Raw genomic sequence first — 15,162 nt, forward strand, 5'->3', positions numbered from 1 at the left:
AAGTTTCAGCTGAGATATAAAGTAAGTCATAAATTAATAAGCCTGGTCTGTCGAGTGTTTCCCTCTAACTAAGGACAATCCATAAATTAAAACCTTTACATGCACACTTATATTCCACTATTACTCTGAATATGACAACATTCTTAATTTGATACAGGTCATGTAAACAGCATATTCTGTTTGGATGTTCAGAATAAGGCCTTTTTTCTGAATTTAGCATTTTCTGATTTAGACATGTGTGATATATCGGTGTTATTCAGGTTTTAGAAACATTCTTTATTCTTTATATACATCGCATTCAGAATCTGCGTCTCAATCAGGGTTTTTACTGCAGTTTGTGACAGTTTACGACCTCTTGCCTGTTTACGGCATACGGTCAGCTCTGCGCATTGCTTTGGTTGTTGGACACAAACTAGTCTCGCATTGCCAGAACTTCCTCCACAGTGCTGCGGAGGAAGGTCTGGCTAGTCCACACAGCATTCCGTGATGGGAGAAAAACGTGCTCTGGTTTATTGGCATTTCTTTAAACCAATCACAATCGTCTTGGCTAAACGCTAGACGGAGCCACGGTGCCTCTGCTAAATAGTCTCGGGAAGGAACTTGTTTTGGTGGAACACGTGTACGTTCAAAAGTAGTTTAAGTCGTGCGAGAGAAAACTCAGGTTGGACATTTCCTGCGGCAATGGGGCAATCCCGAAAGTGGAAGGTCGTGGATATAGACTGGACACAAACCAACCAGCCGACAGTTTGCACGGCTGCGGTAGAGATGCACGGCCAAAAGAAAAGAAGGAGAAACACAGCTACTTTTTAAACATTATCAAAGACTTGGACACCTCTCTGGGCTGGCGGCTAATTTATGAAACACTCTTATATCGTCATACAGTTTGGAGGACTTGTTTGGAATTTAACTCGGTTCAATTTTGATCAAATGCATAGCCTATACCTTGTATCCCAGAGATCTATCCAGACCTCCACGCTCCGGCTGAGAAAACACAAAGAGAAAGACTAGTTTGGTCCAATAGGCAGTTTTCCTAAAAGATAGACAATCATGTTTCCACAAACTCACACAGCCCTCGCAGCAGACACAGAGTGAATGCTGAATACAGGTTTAAAGGTACAAAGACAGCAGAATGTCTTGTTCTGTTTATTGTACACCCTCCGGGAACAAATATGCATTTTGTTTTCATCATAGCTCTGTAGGGATATTGAACGACATCGATTTGTGCTGAGTGCTGCGTGTGCTGAATTGCTCTCGACAGTGGCGAGAAATTGCACGGATATGCGGCGAGAACACATTCAATTACTGCGGGACAGAGAGCTCGCCGAGAAAGGTACAAAGCTGAGCGACTGAGAACAAGGACAAGAGGAGGAAAACAGAGAGAGAGAGAAAGAGAGATGTACCGAGGAGGACTTTATGTGCTCTTTTATATGTAAAGTAGCCTGCAGAATGATGTGGAAAGACATGCTGCAGCCTGCTGCATTATTAGTGTATTGAATGTATATATGAATAGTTATGTCTTCTTCCCAACGCAAAGCGAGTTATTCAGCCAAGTCTGGAAAAACAGTGACTCAGCGAGGATGTCCCAATTCGCCCTCCGAAAGTGATTTTCTAGCCCGGAGTGGGAGGTCACGGATGGGGGACTCCAAACCACCCAAAACCCCCTCTGGGGAGCAGACTTGCCTCCGAGTGAACCATTATGAGTCATACTGGAGTTAATTACATTTAAATGAACAGCTTGTGTATTCAAATAAAAGCATGCAAAGTTATTACTGCAGTGCTGCTGCTGTAGAAGATGTAGAGGATTTGGCGTGTTACATAAGGTGACGCAAATCTTCCTGCATCGGCCATAAATAAATCTTTTTTTTTTATCAAAGTGGAACACAAACTTCTCAGAAACAGTCTGAAATTGTGTGACATACCGACAGTAAACTGCACGCAGCTCGCTGGTTTAATTTACCAAACGAACGTAGACGTAATGAGAGAGGAAAGATTAGTGTGTTCGATCTGTTCTAGCAAATCTGTCTTTGTCTTTCGGATATTGGAAAAGTGAGCATGCCTCGGTCAATACAGTCAAAATGAGATGGTCTTATCTAATGTGTTTTGTACAAAAGTGTTTCCTTTTGTGTCCCACAAACACATAAAACCTATAAATGATCATTCCTGTAAAGCCTGGAGGCGAAGTAGAGAAATTACAGATCACTTTGAATTACAAATCACGTTTTAGCTCATTTTCCAACACAACTTGTCAAAAGAGAAACATGTCACAACACGGCTATCGTTTCTAAGTACTCAAAAAGTAGTGCGTGTTTGACATGTGTCGACACTTTAGAGCCAAAGATAACAATAAATGTTGTCAATTTTGAAAAAACTGAGGACGAATTACAAGCGCCTTAGTTTTAACCGACAATAAAAACCAACTTCTTAAACCATACTGAAAGCAGCCAGCCTGAAATGCAACCTGGAGTGTTTAGTAAACTGGATACAGAAGGTGTATTTATAGAGACAGCGTGAGATGCTGAACATCAAAATACGTAAAGAAAGAGATGGTGAGTAAAGAGGCCGGGCAGCACAGAGGAGAAGGTAAAAAGGGATGAAGATTAAATAGACGCAGAGGACGAAGCGACTAGGAGAGGAGAGGCCAGACGGACAGAGAGAATTACAAGAGGACAGAGAGAAATGACAGAGGGCGGACAGTAGGATTAAAGCGAGGGAAGTGGAGGGTGAGTAGCGTCTATTAGAGCTTTGTGAACAGAAGTACTTCATTAAGCTCGGCCGACGTCGCCGCGCCGCAGACAGCTTACTAATACTAACCCTCCCTGTCCCTTTACTGTCTCTTTCTACGTCCTCACGTTTTGCATCTTTAGCTATGTCCCAATTCAGGGGCTGCAGCCTTCGGAGGCTGCGTTCGTAGACCGATTGTGTCACACCGGCACAACGAAGGCTGTCCCATTTCATTTCATTTCCAAGGCTGCTTCAAATGCGGTCCACAAATGCGGCCTCCTTTTACAGAATTCGGAGGACCTAACTGTAACTGTGTATCTTAACTGTAACTGTGTATCCTTCGCAGCCCCAGGACTCCCAGCATTCATTTCGGCATTCAATCAGAAGCACAGGCAAAACACAAACGCTAACAACCAAAAATTCACAGATCCACAGAAAGATCCTTGGTTTTCTTTTTGTTATAGCCTTTTCTACCTACATTTTTATCTTCAAGTTTGATATTTTTAAACCATTTCTTTTCTCTTTTTTCTTCTTCAAAATTTCAATAGTAAGTAGTTAAAGCGTACAAGTTGTTTTATGGTGTTGTCTGGCTTTGAGGAGCATATCATTTTTGCTCCAAACGCTAACAACCAAGATTTCTTTTTCTTTTACATTTTTCGTCTGCTATTTCATCATTAAATTCACTTCTGAGAATGTTTTAGGCAAAACAATTAACTTGTGGAGCATAGAAGCTCCAAAAACTGTGCTTACGTAAACTAGCCGACCAAAGAGCCCGTCTCGGAGACAAGAGATGTTCACAGAAAAGAGCGTTTATTAGTTATTGGCCTCTCTTTTTGAGACACTTATAAACAAAAAGAACAACTTCTGGCTCCATTTCGGTGCTGTAGTTAAAGTTTTGATCACTTATCAGCTGCAGCTGCTGTCACTAGGCGACAGGAGCGGCGCATAACGGACAGTCTCATTTCGGAGGACGCTCGGTTCAGCCCCTGAATTGGGACATGGACAAAGACGAGGATGAAGACTCGAGAAACAAACTATAACTAGTTTAGCTCAGGGCCCGAATTTATCAAACCTCTAACTCAAGACCAAGGATTAAAAAAAAGTTCTTTGTGAAGCGTTCTGACACAGTTACCAAGCAACTTGCTCCGACTTAACAGCAAAGTGTAAGAGTCATATTTGAGAGCAGTTGTGTGTGTGAATAATTACATGCATGTTCAGAGCAGGAAGAGCCAATCAGACGCAAGGATTTACCCTACATCTGTCATATGTTTATTCCTAAAAAGGTGCAAAAAACACATGTACATTTTTCAAAAAAGGCTCATAGTATTAGTGTGAAATCCTTAATATCTTAAGTAGCAATTAATAAAATGTAAAAAACATGTAAAAACATGATTTTATATTATATTTTAACATATTTACAATATATAAATAGGGATGAATTATTAAGAAACAGGCAGAAATGGAAATAAAATTATACTGCAAGAAAGTCTGCTGCTGGTAGAAAAGGTAGGTCAGAGAACTTGAATATGATTACAAACTTAATGAATACTAAATGTTGTTGTTTTGCACATCTGCTACATGCCATAAAATAGAAAAGTGGTATAATATCAGGGAGACAGGAGAAGAAGCTCTGGCTGTCCCGGAGATGTCAGCAAAATCCTCGGTAATAAAATCGGGTTACCTAATACCATCGAAAAGAAAACGAGTATTAGCTATACATAGTAACTATGTTATGGCAATAAAAGTGGTGAATGAAAACGAAACTTGTTTTCTGTAGGTGTCTAATGGGAATGTAGATCTTTCAATTTCAGGAGTGCCTATGGTTTAAGCTATAGTGCGTAGTTTCTGTCGCCCCCATGAGGAATTCAAAGTAATGACAACAAAACTGTCTCAATATGGCAATGGCTTGAATGTAACAGACATGTCATTAATATCAAAAAGTTACGCACTAAAGCTTTAATATTTTTCACATTTTATCGTGTCATGCAGTGTGGGACTCACACTGGTTTGATCTTGGTCTTGACTCGGTCTTGATACAAGTAAAAGTTTGATAAATACGAGCCCTGGTTGTGTGCAGCTTGTTAAATATGAGCCAATGTGTTTGGCCTGTTTCAAATAAAGCAGAGATAACCCTGTTGAACTGTCACACATGCATTGTATCATTATACGCCGATGACTAGCTATTCTACATTTCCAAAAACCCGTCGCTCCAAGCTGTGTGAATCAAAGCAGGGGAGTTTTAAGTTGACAAAGGTCTGAGTTAATGGGGATGAAGATGTTTGTTGTTGTGAGTGGTGAAAGAAAGAGAGAAAAAGGTCCTCTTTGACAGTTTTACAGCTCCATACAACTATAAATAAATTAAGTAAAATTCACAGATCCACGGAAAGATCCTTGGTTTTCTTTTTGTTATGGCCTTTTCTACCTACATTTTTATCTTAAAGTTTGATATTTTTAAACCATTTCTTTTCTCTTTTTTCTTCTTCAAAATTTCAATAGTAAGTAGTTCAAGTGTACAAGTTGTTTTATTGTGTTGTCTGGCTTTGAGGAGCATATCATCTTTGCTCCAAATCCTCTTTCTTTTTTTTAATTGTCACTGAGAAGAAGAGACATGTTGCAGGTCCAAGAAGAAATAGTCAAACAAAGTTCGGCGTCGCTCGTAAGACCCCGTTTCACTTAACCAGAGAGGTTGTTGATGAATCAGGCGTGTCATCCGTCCTCAGCCAATCAGATCTTCCTGCTGGAGTTTTTGCGGACTTGTTCTCGCTGTGATCAGCCATGTTTGTTTTACGCGTCATCGCCCGGTGAGGAACGGGAAAAAGCCAAAATCAGTAGCTGTTTAACACTGAAGTGCACGCGCACACACACACGCACCCACACACACACACACACACACACACACACTGCGAGCCAATTTCTCTTGCAGAGCATCTTCAGTGTCCGCACTTTTATCAGTAGCTTGCACAATTAGCGTCTTTCAGCGTTGACTTTCCATTGTTTTTTTCGCTAGCGCTCCTGGCCATTAGCCAAAATAAGCTAGCTAACAGTATGGAGATGCTTGACCCCCTTAAATCCACGAACTTTGACCTCCTTTAAAAAGGAAAGTTGCCTGTCATACCCACTCCTGAACCGGGTATTTGTAATAGTGCTGAGTCATGGTGTTCTGCTGCACTCCTTTGTTTTTAAACTGGAATATGGTGTACACCAGCACCAGGATGCACAGCGACAGGATGCAGGGGATCACCACGGCGATGGCGTTGACCGTCGTCGGGACGTCGTTGATGGTCACCATGATGTCCACGTCGTCGAGAGGCAGCTGGCGGTCTCCGCGGTTACCCTTGCTGCCGGAGCGCTCCATGTCGGACTGGTCGCAGCCCATCCAGTCGCGCAGGATCGACTTTGGATACCCGGGTTCCACCGTCAGCTTCTGGTTGTCAAACTTCCAGTAATCCTTCCCCTTGTAGAAGTACGTGTAGTCTGAAGACGGGAGGAAGGGAGGGGGGAGAAAAGAGGGGAGGGAGGAAGGAGGGGAGGAAGGGAGAGAAGGAGGAAGGGAGGGAGGAAGAAAATAGGGAAGGAGGGAGGAAGTTAGGTGAGGGAGGAAGTTAGGTGGAAGGAAGGAAGGAAGGAGGGGAGGGAATGAAATAGGGAAGGAAGGCAGGGAGAGAGGGAGGAAGGGAGGAAGAAAGGAGGGAGGAAGTTAGGTGGAAGGAAGGAAGGAAGGAGGGGAGGGAATGAAATAGGGAAGGAAGGAAGGGAGAGAGGGAGGAAGGGAGGAAGAAAGGAGGGAGGGAGGAAGGTAAAGGAAAGAACAGGAAATGGAGATTAGTGGGTTGAGTTTTGTGAGGAAACGTAAAGAGTAAATATTACAATAACTTCATTAAGACAAATGTTTATTGAGCATTCAACGACGACGCTACGACTAGGTAACTCCTTTCCAGTCCTTCCCCTCTTTAAGAAAAGCTTCTTCTTCAAGTGAAAAACATCCGACAGTGTCCTCAGCTCCCTTCTCTCAGCTGTGACTCAGAATCTCGTTACAGGCAATAAGATTTTGATTGTGACACGGCAGTTACAGGCAGCTACAGTATTTCAGTCCCAGCAGTTAGTTGCTTTTATTGAAGGGCAATATTATGTAATGCCTGTGAGACACACACTGTAGCTGGGAGACAAACGGGACGGTATGTGAGAAAGAGAGACACAGAGGGAGAAAGAGAAAACATGAAGTGATTCACCAACAACACACAGTCTCACACATACAGGCAGATGTGATAAAAAAGCCCCCAAAAAACGAACGACATTTTTATCCTGACGTACTGTATGAAAAAAAGAAGTCTGGATGTCTAAGCGTATGAATAGCGGGTACTCACATCCCTCCCTGCTGATGAAGGCCCCCTGCGGTGCGTCCGGTACTCCCTTCCACACGGTGATGGGTTTGGGGTACCCTGGGTCCGCCGTGTGCTTCTCCTCGTTGTAGCGCCAGTACTGGTCTCCTTTGAAGAAGTAGGTTTTCCCGACGGGCTCCCAGCGCAGCGCCGTGTCGATGCCGTCTTTGGGGAGGCAGCTGCCCAGCTCCACCAGGCTGTGGGGGTAACCGGGCTCGGCCGTCACTTCCTTAAACACCCAGAACTTATCGCCTGCAGGGGGAGGGGAAAGATCGGTTGGATTCTTACACACACCTTTTCACCTTTATTACCTCATGCTTATAGAGCTCAACAGTGTGGTTCCTGGAAGTAAAAAGTCCCGTCAAGTTCTCCATAAGGATTTTGACTTTCAGCCATAATGTCTGAACCACGTGTCAAACTCAAGGCCCGCGGGCCGAACCCGGCCCTTCGCAGATTTGGATCTGGCCCGCAAGTTAATTTAGGCTCATATTAAATTTTGGCCCGCCTTATTGTGCGCCAAACCCCAAAAGACAGCAAACAAACTATAGGTGTGTGTGTGTGTGTGTGAGTGAGGGGGGGGGGGGTGTCTCAGTTCATTTCCAAGTGCTCTAGAGAACAGGAAGTTAACCAAAACTAGCAGTGAACTTACTAAAAAAGCACAATATTTCCCTCTGAACTGTGCTGGAGTAAAATTGTAAGTACCTCAAAAAAAGCAACACGGAATTGCACTTAAGTACAATGATTGAGCTATTTTCCAACTGGTATAGGTGACCTGTCAGCTGCCTCTGGATTTTTGGGTAGTGCTGTTTTCTGTCCTACGTCATCCACGCTGTAAAAATAGAAACGCAGGACAGAAGCGCCATGAACCGGTAAACCCACTGAAAGTAAATGTTTTAGGCCTCCCCAGGCCAGCTCACCGAGAAGACATTTTACCTGCAAACCAAAAACAGAAACCTACTCACTCACTACAAACCCTGCTAATTCTCTGTGTGTGCGTCTCTGTGTGTGTCTGTTTGCGTGTGTCTCTGTGTGTGTGTGCGTGTGTCTGTGTGTGTGTGTGTCTGTCTGTGTGTCTGTGTGTGCGTGTGTGTGTCTCCGTGTGTGTGTGTGTCTGTGTGTGTGTGTGTGAGAGAGAGAGAGAGTCGGCAGCTGAGAGAGCAAAGCTATTAATATCTGCTCCTGGCCAACTGCGATAGCAGGACACTCCATCAGAAGATGTCGGTGTGTGTGTGTGTGTTACAAAGAAAGTGAGAGAGTGAGATAGAGATGGAAGCATAGAGAGAGAGAGAAAGAGAGAGAGAGAGTGAGAGAGAGAGCAGGCAAAGGATGACGGCAGTTTCATACATAGACTAAAAATCTATTACTTTAGGCCGGCTGCGTTGCCATTCTCTTTTTCACACTTTATTAAAGATATCTCCAGCGGGACGAGGAGGGCATGTAGAGAGCAGGACAGCGTCTAATCACACTGGAGCAGATGTCAGATGGCGGCAGAGAATAGTTTCAGAAAGGTTTTTGTTTCCACTGAAGACGAAGAGCAAAAATCGGCTCAATTTCTTCAGAGCAGCTCCGTGAGAAAAACTCACGAACGTAATCAAAACTTAATAGATCAAATTTGCAACGATGCCAACTTTCTAATAGTATATTAAATCATTTATGACTCATTAACCCCCCCAGCGAGCTCGCAGGAGCAGTTGACGGAAACATAATACATTTTATAACAACATTAATAGCTAATTGGAACTGCAAGTTAACGAGCTAAAGCGGAGTCGGACTGAACATCTGGAGAGATATCCGCGAGACTCGATGGGTTCCCGTAGTCATAGAAAAAAAGTGTGTTTCTCTCTCTTAACACCTTCCTCTGTCTCTTAGCTGCACTGGCAGAATATACAGTCATTTGTAGAGCTGCAAAGAGAGCAAAGAGACGAAGAGGGAGAGAAGAAAAGCTGAAGTAAACAGCAACTGCAGTGAAACGTGTTTATATTTCGGTGTGTCACCGTTGTGAGTAATCACAGATATCAAATGCATTCAGGCAAACAATTGTTCTCATTTTAAATGTCACACAAAGTGCCATTTGTTGCTACCGAGTCTCTTGATGATGACACAATGGTCTTTAACCTTTTCAGTGTCAACAGAAATAAAAGATTTTCCAAGGACATTGTTGGTCATTTGGTCCGTAAATCCATCACTTCATTTTAAAGTGCCCATATTATGAAAAAAATCACTTTTCCTGGGGTGTTATTTTGTGTCTCTGGTGCTTCCACACGCATACAAACTTGGATCCATGCGGTTTTGAGTGAGATACGGTTTCTGAATGTGTCCTGCCTTCAGTCTCCAGGTGAGCTGTTCAAAATCTGCACGGCTTTCTACATCACTGGTCGAAACGAGGGGGCTAACCGCATGCTAGCGGAACTTTAAAAAGTTAAGAGATTAGGAGAGGAAGTTGCACCAGACCGAGGCCCCCCCCCCATGATGAGAGAATAAAGACACAGGGAAAGCTTAGATCGGAGTTCATTTCGGAGGAGATCTTGGTGGACTGAGCTTCGACTTAATGTCTGTCGCTAGGAAAACTTAGACTCTGTTTGTGAACCCACAATTGTGTTGTAACTCATGATGGACTGTAAAATTTGCTTAACTGAACTCTTTGTCTCAGATTGATCGTTGTGTTCTGGTAAACTTAAGTCCGATGAAAGAAGGCGTGGGAATTAATACATTTGAGTCAGATTTGACAGGCCTTAGGGCTTTATTTAAAATAATTCCTTACAATATACATGAGAATTATTCTTATTTATGACTTCTGATTTTGATGGATTGCACGCTCTTTCCTTTAGCCCGAGCCTGACATTGAGCTGTCCACTCCACACAAAACATGATGATTGCTATAAAGCAAGAAGAACCCATCTGACCACGGACTGTAAGAATAATAGAGTTGCAAAGGTTAATCGATAAGTTGTCAACCAATAAATTAATCAGCAACTATTTTGACAATCAATTAAACAGGTTTTTATAAACGAAAACTTCTCTGGTATCAGCTTGTTACACGTGAATATCTTCTAGTTTCTTCTCTCCTCTGTGACAGCTAAATGAATATCTTTGAGTTGTGGACAAAGGAAGACATTTGAGGACATCATCCTGGGACTTTGGGAAACACTGATCCAAATCTAGTCATTTGTAGGGTTTTGAAAATGATGCCACTCAAATGACAAAAAAAACTAATAAATTGGTGTCTTTACCGGCCCTCTGGACCCATGAGACTGAAGGCAGAACTGTGATACATAGATGTTGAATATGAGAGAAACAAAGCAGAGTTTTTGTACACATCTGAGTATTTTTCCTGACGTACCTTTGAAGAAGACAAATTTGCCATCAGATCTCTCGTAGGCAGCGTCGATGCGAGGCGGCAGGCCCTTCCAGAACTGATCGATCTGCATGGGATAACCCTCCTGCACCTTGTTGTTCCTCAGACGCCAAAACCACCGATCCTGCAACACAGCGGGTCACATGTTTGAGATTTGAAGTCATGAGAGGCATCAACGTTGAATGCACCGTGAGCCTACGAGGTGCACTTGAACACACAATTTAGTCCGGTCTGTGTTGTTTCTCCGACAACCGACAACTCAGTTGCTCTCAAAGCTCAGCTAGACTCCTCTGTGTCTTCAACTGCAGACTGTTGGACGTCCCGCTGTTGGAATCCTTTCCAGTGAAATACAGCAACACGTTAGACTGTTTAGCTGTCAGCTTTTTTAACCGTGTTTAAACCAGCTACTAGCTAACGGTAGGCTAACTTTACCTGCTATCAAGTGTGAGGTTAACTAGCGGCAAAGACAGCGAGTTATGCATTCATCTATTATGTCTCGACTAGACTATTGTAACATATAACCCCAGTTTTAGCCTCGCTCCACAGGCATCCTGTCCGTTTCAGGACTGATTTTAAGATTTTAAATGGGTAGCCGCCTTCTTATTTATCAGAGCTTTTACAAGTCATTACACCTGTCAAAGCACTGAGGTCTTCCAATCACATGCTCCTCGATGTTCCCAGATCGAGCTTAAAAAAATAAAGGTGACCGAGCCTTTTCAGAAGCAGCTCCAAACCTCTGGAATAGTTTACCTATTCATATAAGAACATCTCGGACCGTTGAAGCGTTCAATTCCTTGCTTAAGACCCACTTCTATTTGTTGGCTTTCAATTCAAGTTGAGCTTTGACACCTTGACCTTTTTCAACTGTTGGTTATTTTGTATTGTGTATCGTTTGCGTATATTATCCAGTTTTTTATTTTTTTTAGCTTGTTAGGCACTTTGGTCAACTATGGTTGTTTTTGAACGTGCTATATTTATAAAATTGAACTGAACTGATGCTTCTGTTTCCCGTAATATCAGTTTTAGAGCACCTTAGAGCAGCGCAGGCATTTAAGTTGCACCGAAACGAGGCACTGGGTATTCAACATCCATCCCTAGTTGGTTTTGCCAAAAGCACTTCTCTTTTTAACCTACATTTACTTAACTTTTCTGCACTTTAGCTATGTTACATTATACACTTATTGACTCTTATTTTAGCTTTAAATTTCACTGGATGGACTGTAACTGATCAATTCCCCTGATGGGATTACTAAAGTATTCTGATTCTGGCGGGGTGGATAAAAGATGAAGCTGTGAAAAAAGAAAGACAAACAGAAGACACAGATAAGAAAAGTGAGGTGATGCAAGTTATGTGGAGGAAGGAAAGGAAGAGGAAAGGCGCAGGAAGCCAAAAGACGAGAGGAGACAAAGCAAAGAACAGACAGAGAAGGCAGGAAGAAGAAGGTGAGCATCAATCTGAGCTCATTATTATTTGGCTTCGGCGAATGTAGGACACAGCCAAGCACAGTCCCCACTGAGCGCCACGCGTACACGCACATGCACGCACACACACACACACACACACACACACACACACACACCCCGTCTCAAATGATCCGACATTATCTGCTGGCCGCTAATGTTTTTCTGTGTGAACCCAAAGTGAGAGAAAAAGGAAAATCAATGCTTCTCACATCTAGCAAAAGAAGCCATGAGTGTTTCTCGCCGTGGAGACATCCCATAATGAGTGTCTCCTTTCAAACGCCCACTGCCTCTTAGCGCTCTTTGTGTCCCAGAGTTAAAGGGAAGAGAAACTCGGCCGCGTGTTCCTTGTCGTTGATGATGATGACGATGATGCATTTTTGAAGTCATCGAAAGGCTTTGGTGTTTCACTGCCTCGGTACACGATACCAGAGTGAAACATATTTCTACACACCAAGGCCATGTTGCGAAGATACATTTCTGCCTTACTGCAAAAAAAGTAGACACAGAATCTTCTATAAACGTGTTTGATATTATCGAAAGTTTGAAGTCACGGTAGTGAAGTTAAATCCACAACCAATGGGTGCGCTCCCTCCAGCACCAAACAGGAAGCAGAAACGTTCACACTTGCTGTCTTTTTTGACAAGACAAAGTTGACTAGGGCGCTAGAGAAAGAACAGAGAGAGAGAGAGAGAGAGAGAGAGAGGGAGTGTGCTGCTGCTAACGTTACATAAAGTGAGTTCCCTGAACAGGGAGCACCCGGTCACATCATGTAACTCGCTGTGCTCCGACTCCATTTTTTTGTTGTTGTTATGGAAACGGCAGGTCCGGCTAGTCCGCTTGTCATTGGTCCGCTTGGCCTTGACCAACTGCCACTTTGCTTGTTTGAAAGCCATGATGTCTCTCTCTCTCTCTCATGGGTGGGCCAAATTCTCTGGGCGGGCAAAGCAGAGAAAGGGGAGATAACCTTTCTCCTTATGACCTCATAAGGAGAAGATTCCTGATTGGCCCATCTGAGCTTTCATTTTCTCAAAGGCAGAGCAGGATACCCAGGGCTCGGTTTACACCTATCACCATTTCTAGCCACTGGGGGACCATAGGCAGGCTGGGGGAACTCATATTAATGTTAAAAAAACTCATAAAGTGAAATTTTCATGCCATGGGACCTTTAAAAAAAGCACACATTATAAATTATTTTTACTGTGAGCCAGTGGCGTAGTCTAATGTATTGTAGTGGGTATACTTCACTGTATATAAATATATTGGCCTATATATATGGGCCAGAATCTGCCTTTGGGGGGGAGGGAGGGGGTCTGGTTGTCCTCCCCCAGGGTTATTTTGAGCATCAAAGACTTAATTTTCTGCATTCAGATAACTTTTATGCACCAATTTACAGTGCAAATACCTTCGCCTATATGAAGAAGAAAAACACAGATGGCAATTCTAAATATATCAAAAATATAATGGAAAGTAGGTTGTTGCGTGTCATTGGGCATTTTTAAGTGGGTATGGAGAAATCCTGGAGCTTTCTAAGTGGGTATACTACGTATACCTGCATATCACGTAGACTACACCACTGCTATGAGTTAAAATCAGAGGATGTTGTGGTGGATCACAGACTGTCAAAGTTTATTGAGGATACGGTTTTGAAACCATTTAAAAAATTTTTTAAATGCTATAAAATTGAATTTAACACCCAAAAATAATCATTATTTTTCTTTAAATGTTGTATGGGTTCCATACAATGTACATCCATGCTATTTTTGGGCAATTTGGTTCAAAGAAACCAATATTTCTGATATTAAAAACTTTGAAAACGCGTGAGCATGTCAAGATAGCCTTAGGAAGCGCGCCATCCAACGGGAGAGTTTTACCGGCAGATAAAGACAGAACTCACGGTGCTGCCGCAAAAGTCGGCAAACTTTCCCTCAAGTTACCAGCTAACGCTAGCGGTAGCTAGCTAGCTTGGTTACATTTTTCAAAAGGAATCTAGTTTTAGCTTTGCAACGTGTGACCCTGCAAGATCTTTACATGTTCTGACCGTCTTTAACGTTAGATGTGAGATGGTGTCATGAGTCTTTTAGTGTACAGTAGGCATTAGCAGATAACGACCCAGTTTGAAGGAGCTGTTCCACATAAAGTAAAATGTATATGCAGCATATGCTGTAAACACACCTGAGCCTAAAATAACTCATGGAGCAGCTGCTCCCAGTTCGACTTCATTCGCTTCTAATGATCTGCTTAGTTAATAGAAAGAAAGACAGACACACACACACACACACACACACACACAACTTTAACTACATTTTCCTGATGATACTTACAGACTTTTACTGAAGTCACATTTTTAATGCAGGACTTTAACTTCTAACTCTCTATTTTAACAGCAGTAAAAGGCTCTGAATACGTCTTGCACCGCTGCTTCCATCCGAGGGGCGTCGCGGTAAGATGGGGCTTCTCTGGTGGGAATCGACCCCGTAATGTGCCAGCGTCGGAGCGATCGTTACTTCCTGAGCTGCAGAGCAACCGCGCCTCGCTCACAGCCACTCACGTCCTGCATCCTCCTCACTTAATGTTCAATTAAGCTTCATCTAAATCCCCAAGACGTGTCAGCCTGTTTTATATAGACACACTCAGGGCCGGATGACTCAGCCTCTGCAGCAGTTAATTACATAAAGGACAGAATCCTGTTCTCAAAAGACGAGATAATGTGTGTGTGTGTGTGTGTGTGTGTGTGTGTGTGTGTGTGTGTGTGTGTGTGTGTGTCTGTTTGTCTCTGTGTGTGTGTGTGTGTGTGTGTGTGTGTGTGGGAACATGCACCCTGGATCCTTTTACACTGTCAGATTTCTGAGAAGTTTGATAGCTAAGTGTATTTATTTTTGTGATGTAAACATTTTAGAGCTGCAAAAGATGAATCAATTAGTTGTCAACTATTTTGATAATTGATTAATCGGTTTGATTCAGGTTTGTTTTCTGAAAAAATGCAAAACTTCTCTGATGTCAGCTTGTTAAATGTGAATATGTTTCTAGTGTCTTCTCTCCTCTGGTACAGGAAACTGAATATCTTTGAGTTGTGGACTAAACGAGACATTTGAGGACGTCATCTTGGGACTTTGGGAAACACTGATCCACATTTTTCACCATTTTCTGACATTTTAGAGACCAGACAACTGATCCGTTGCAGCACTAGACAAAACAATGGACCCAAAAACGAGACGTAAAATGCCAACAACTTTTGGTGGGTGA

The 15,162-nt window shown here is 42.8% G+C and overlaps 1 protein-coding gene across 3 annotated transcripts in view; it reads right to left on the reverse strand.

Moving 5' to 3' along the window:
* Positions 1-577: 577 nt before the first annotated feature.
* The window catches only part of mmp24 (matrix metallopeptidase 24), a 100,305-nt gene continuing 85,720 nt past the window's right edge, over positions 578-15,162 (reverse strand). The window contains exons 8-10 of one of the 3 annotated variants that reach the window (XM_039796448.1): positions 10,441-10,579; positions 7,086-7,352; positions 578-6,195 (exon numbers count right to left, since the gene is read on the reverse strand). In XM_039796448.1, coding sequence (XP_039652382.1) covers positions 5,831-6,195; positions 7,086-7,352; positions 10,441-10,579 — 771 coding nt within the window. In that variant the 3' untranslated portion in view covers positions 578-5,830. Of the gene's footprint in view, positions 6,196-6,488; positions 6,878-7,085; positions 7,353-10,440; positions 10,580-15,162 lie in introns of those variants that run through there. The other 2 variants (XM_039796450.1, XM_039796449.1) reach the window with 2 other exon arrangements.

This window comes from Perca fluviatilis, chromosome 4, assembly GCF_010015445.1.
Source record: "Perca fluviatilis chromosome 4, GENO_Pfluv_1.0, whole genome shotgun sequence".
NCBI classification, from domain to species: Eukaryota; Metazoa; Chordata; class Actinopteri; order Perciformes; family Percidae; genus Perca; species Perca fluviatilis.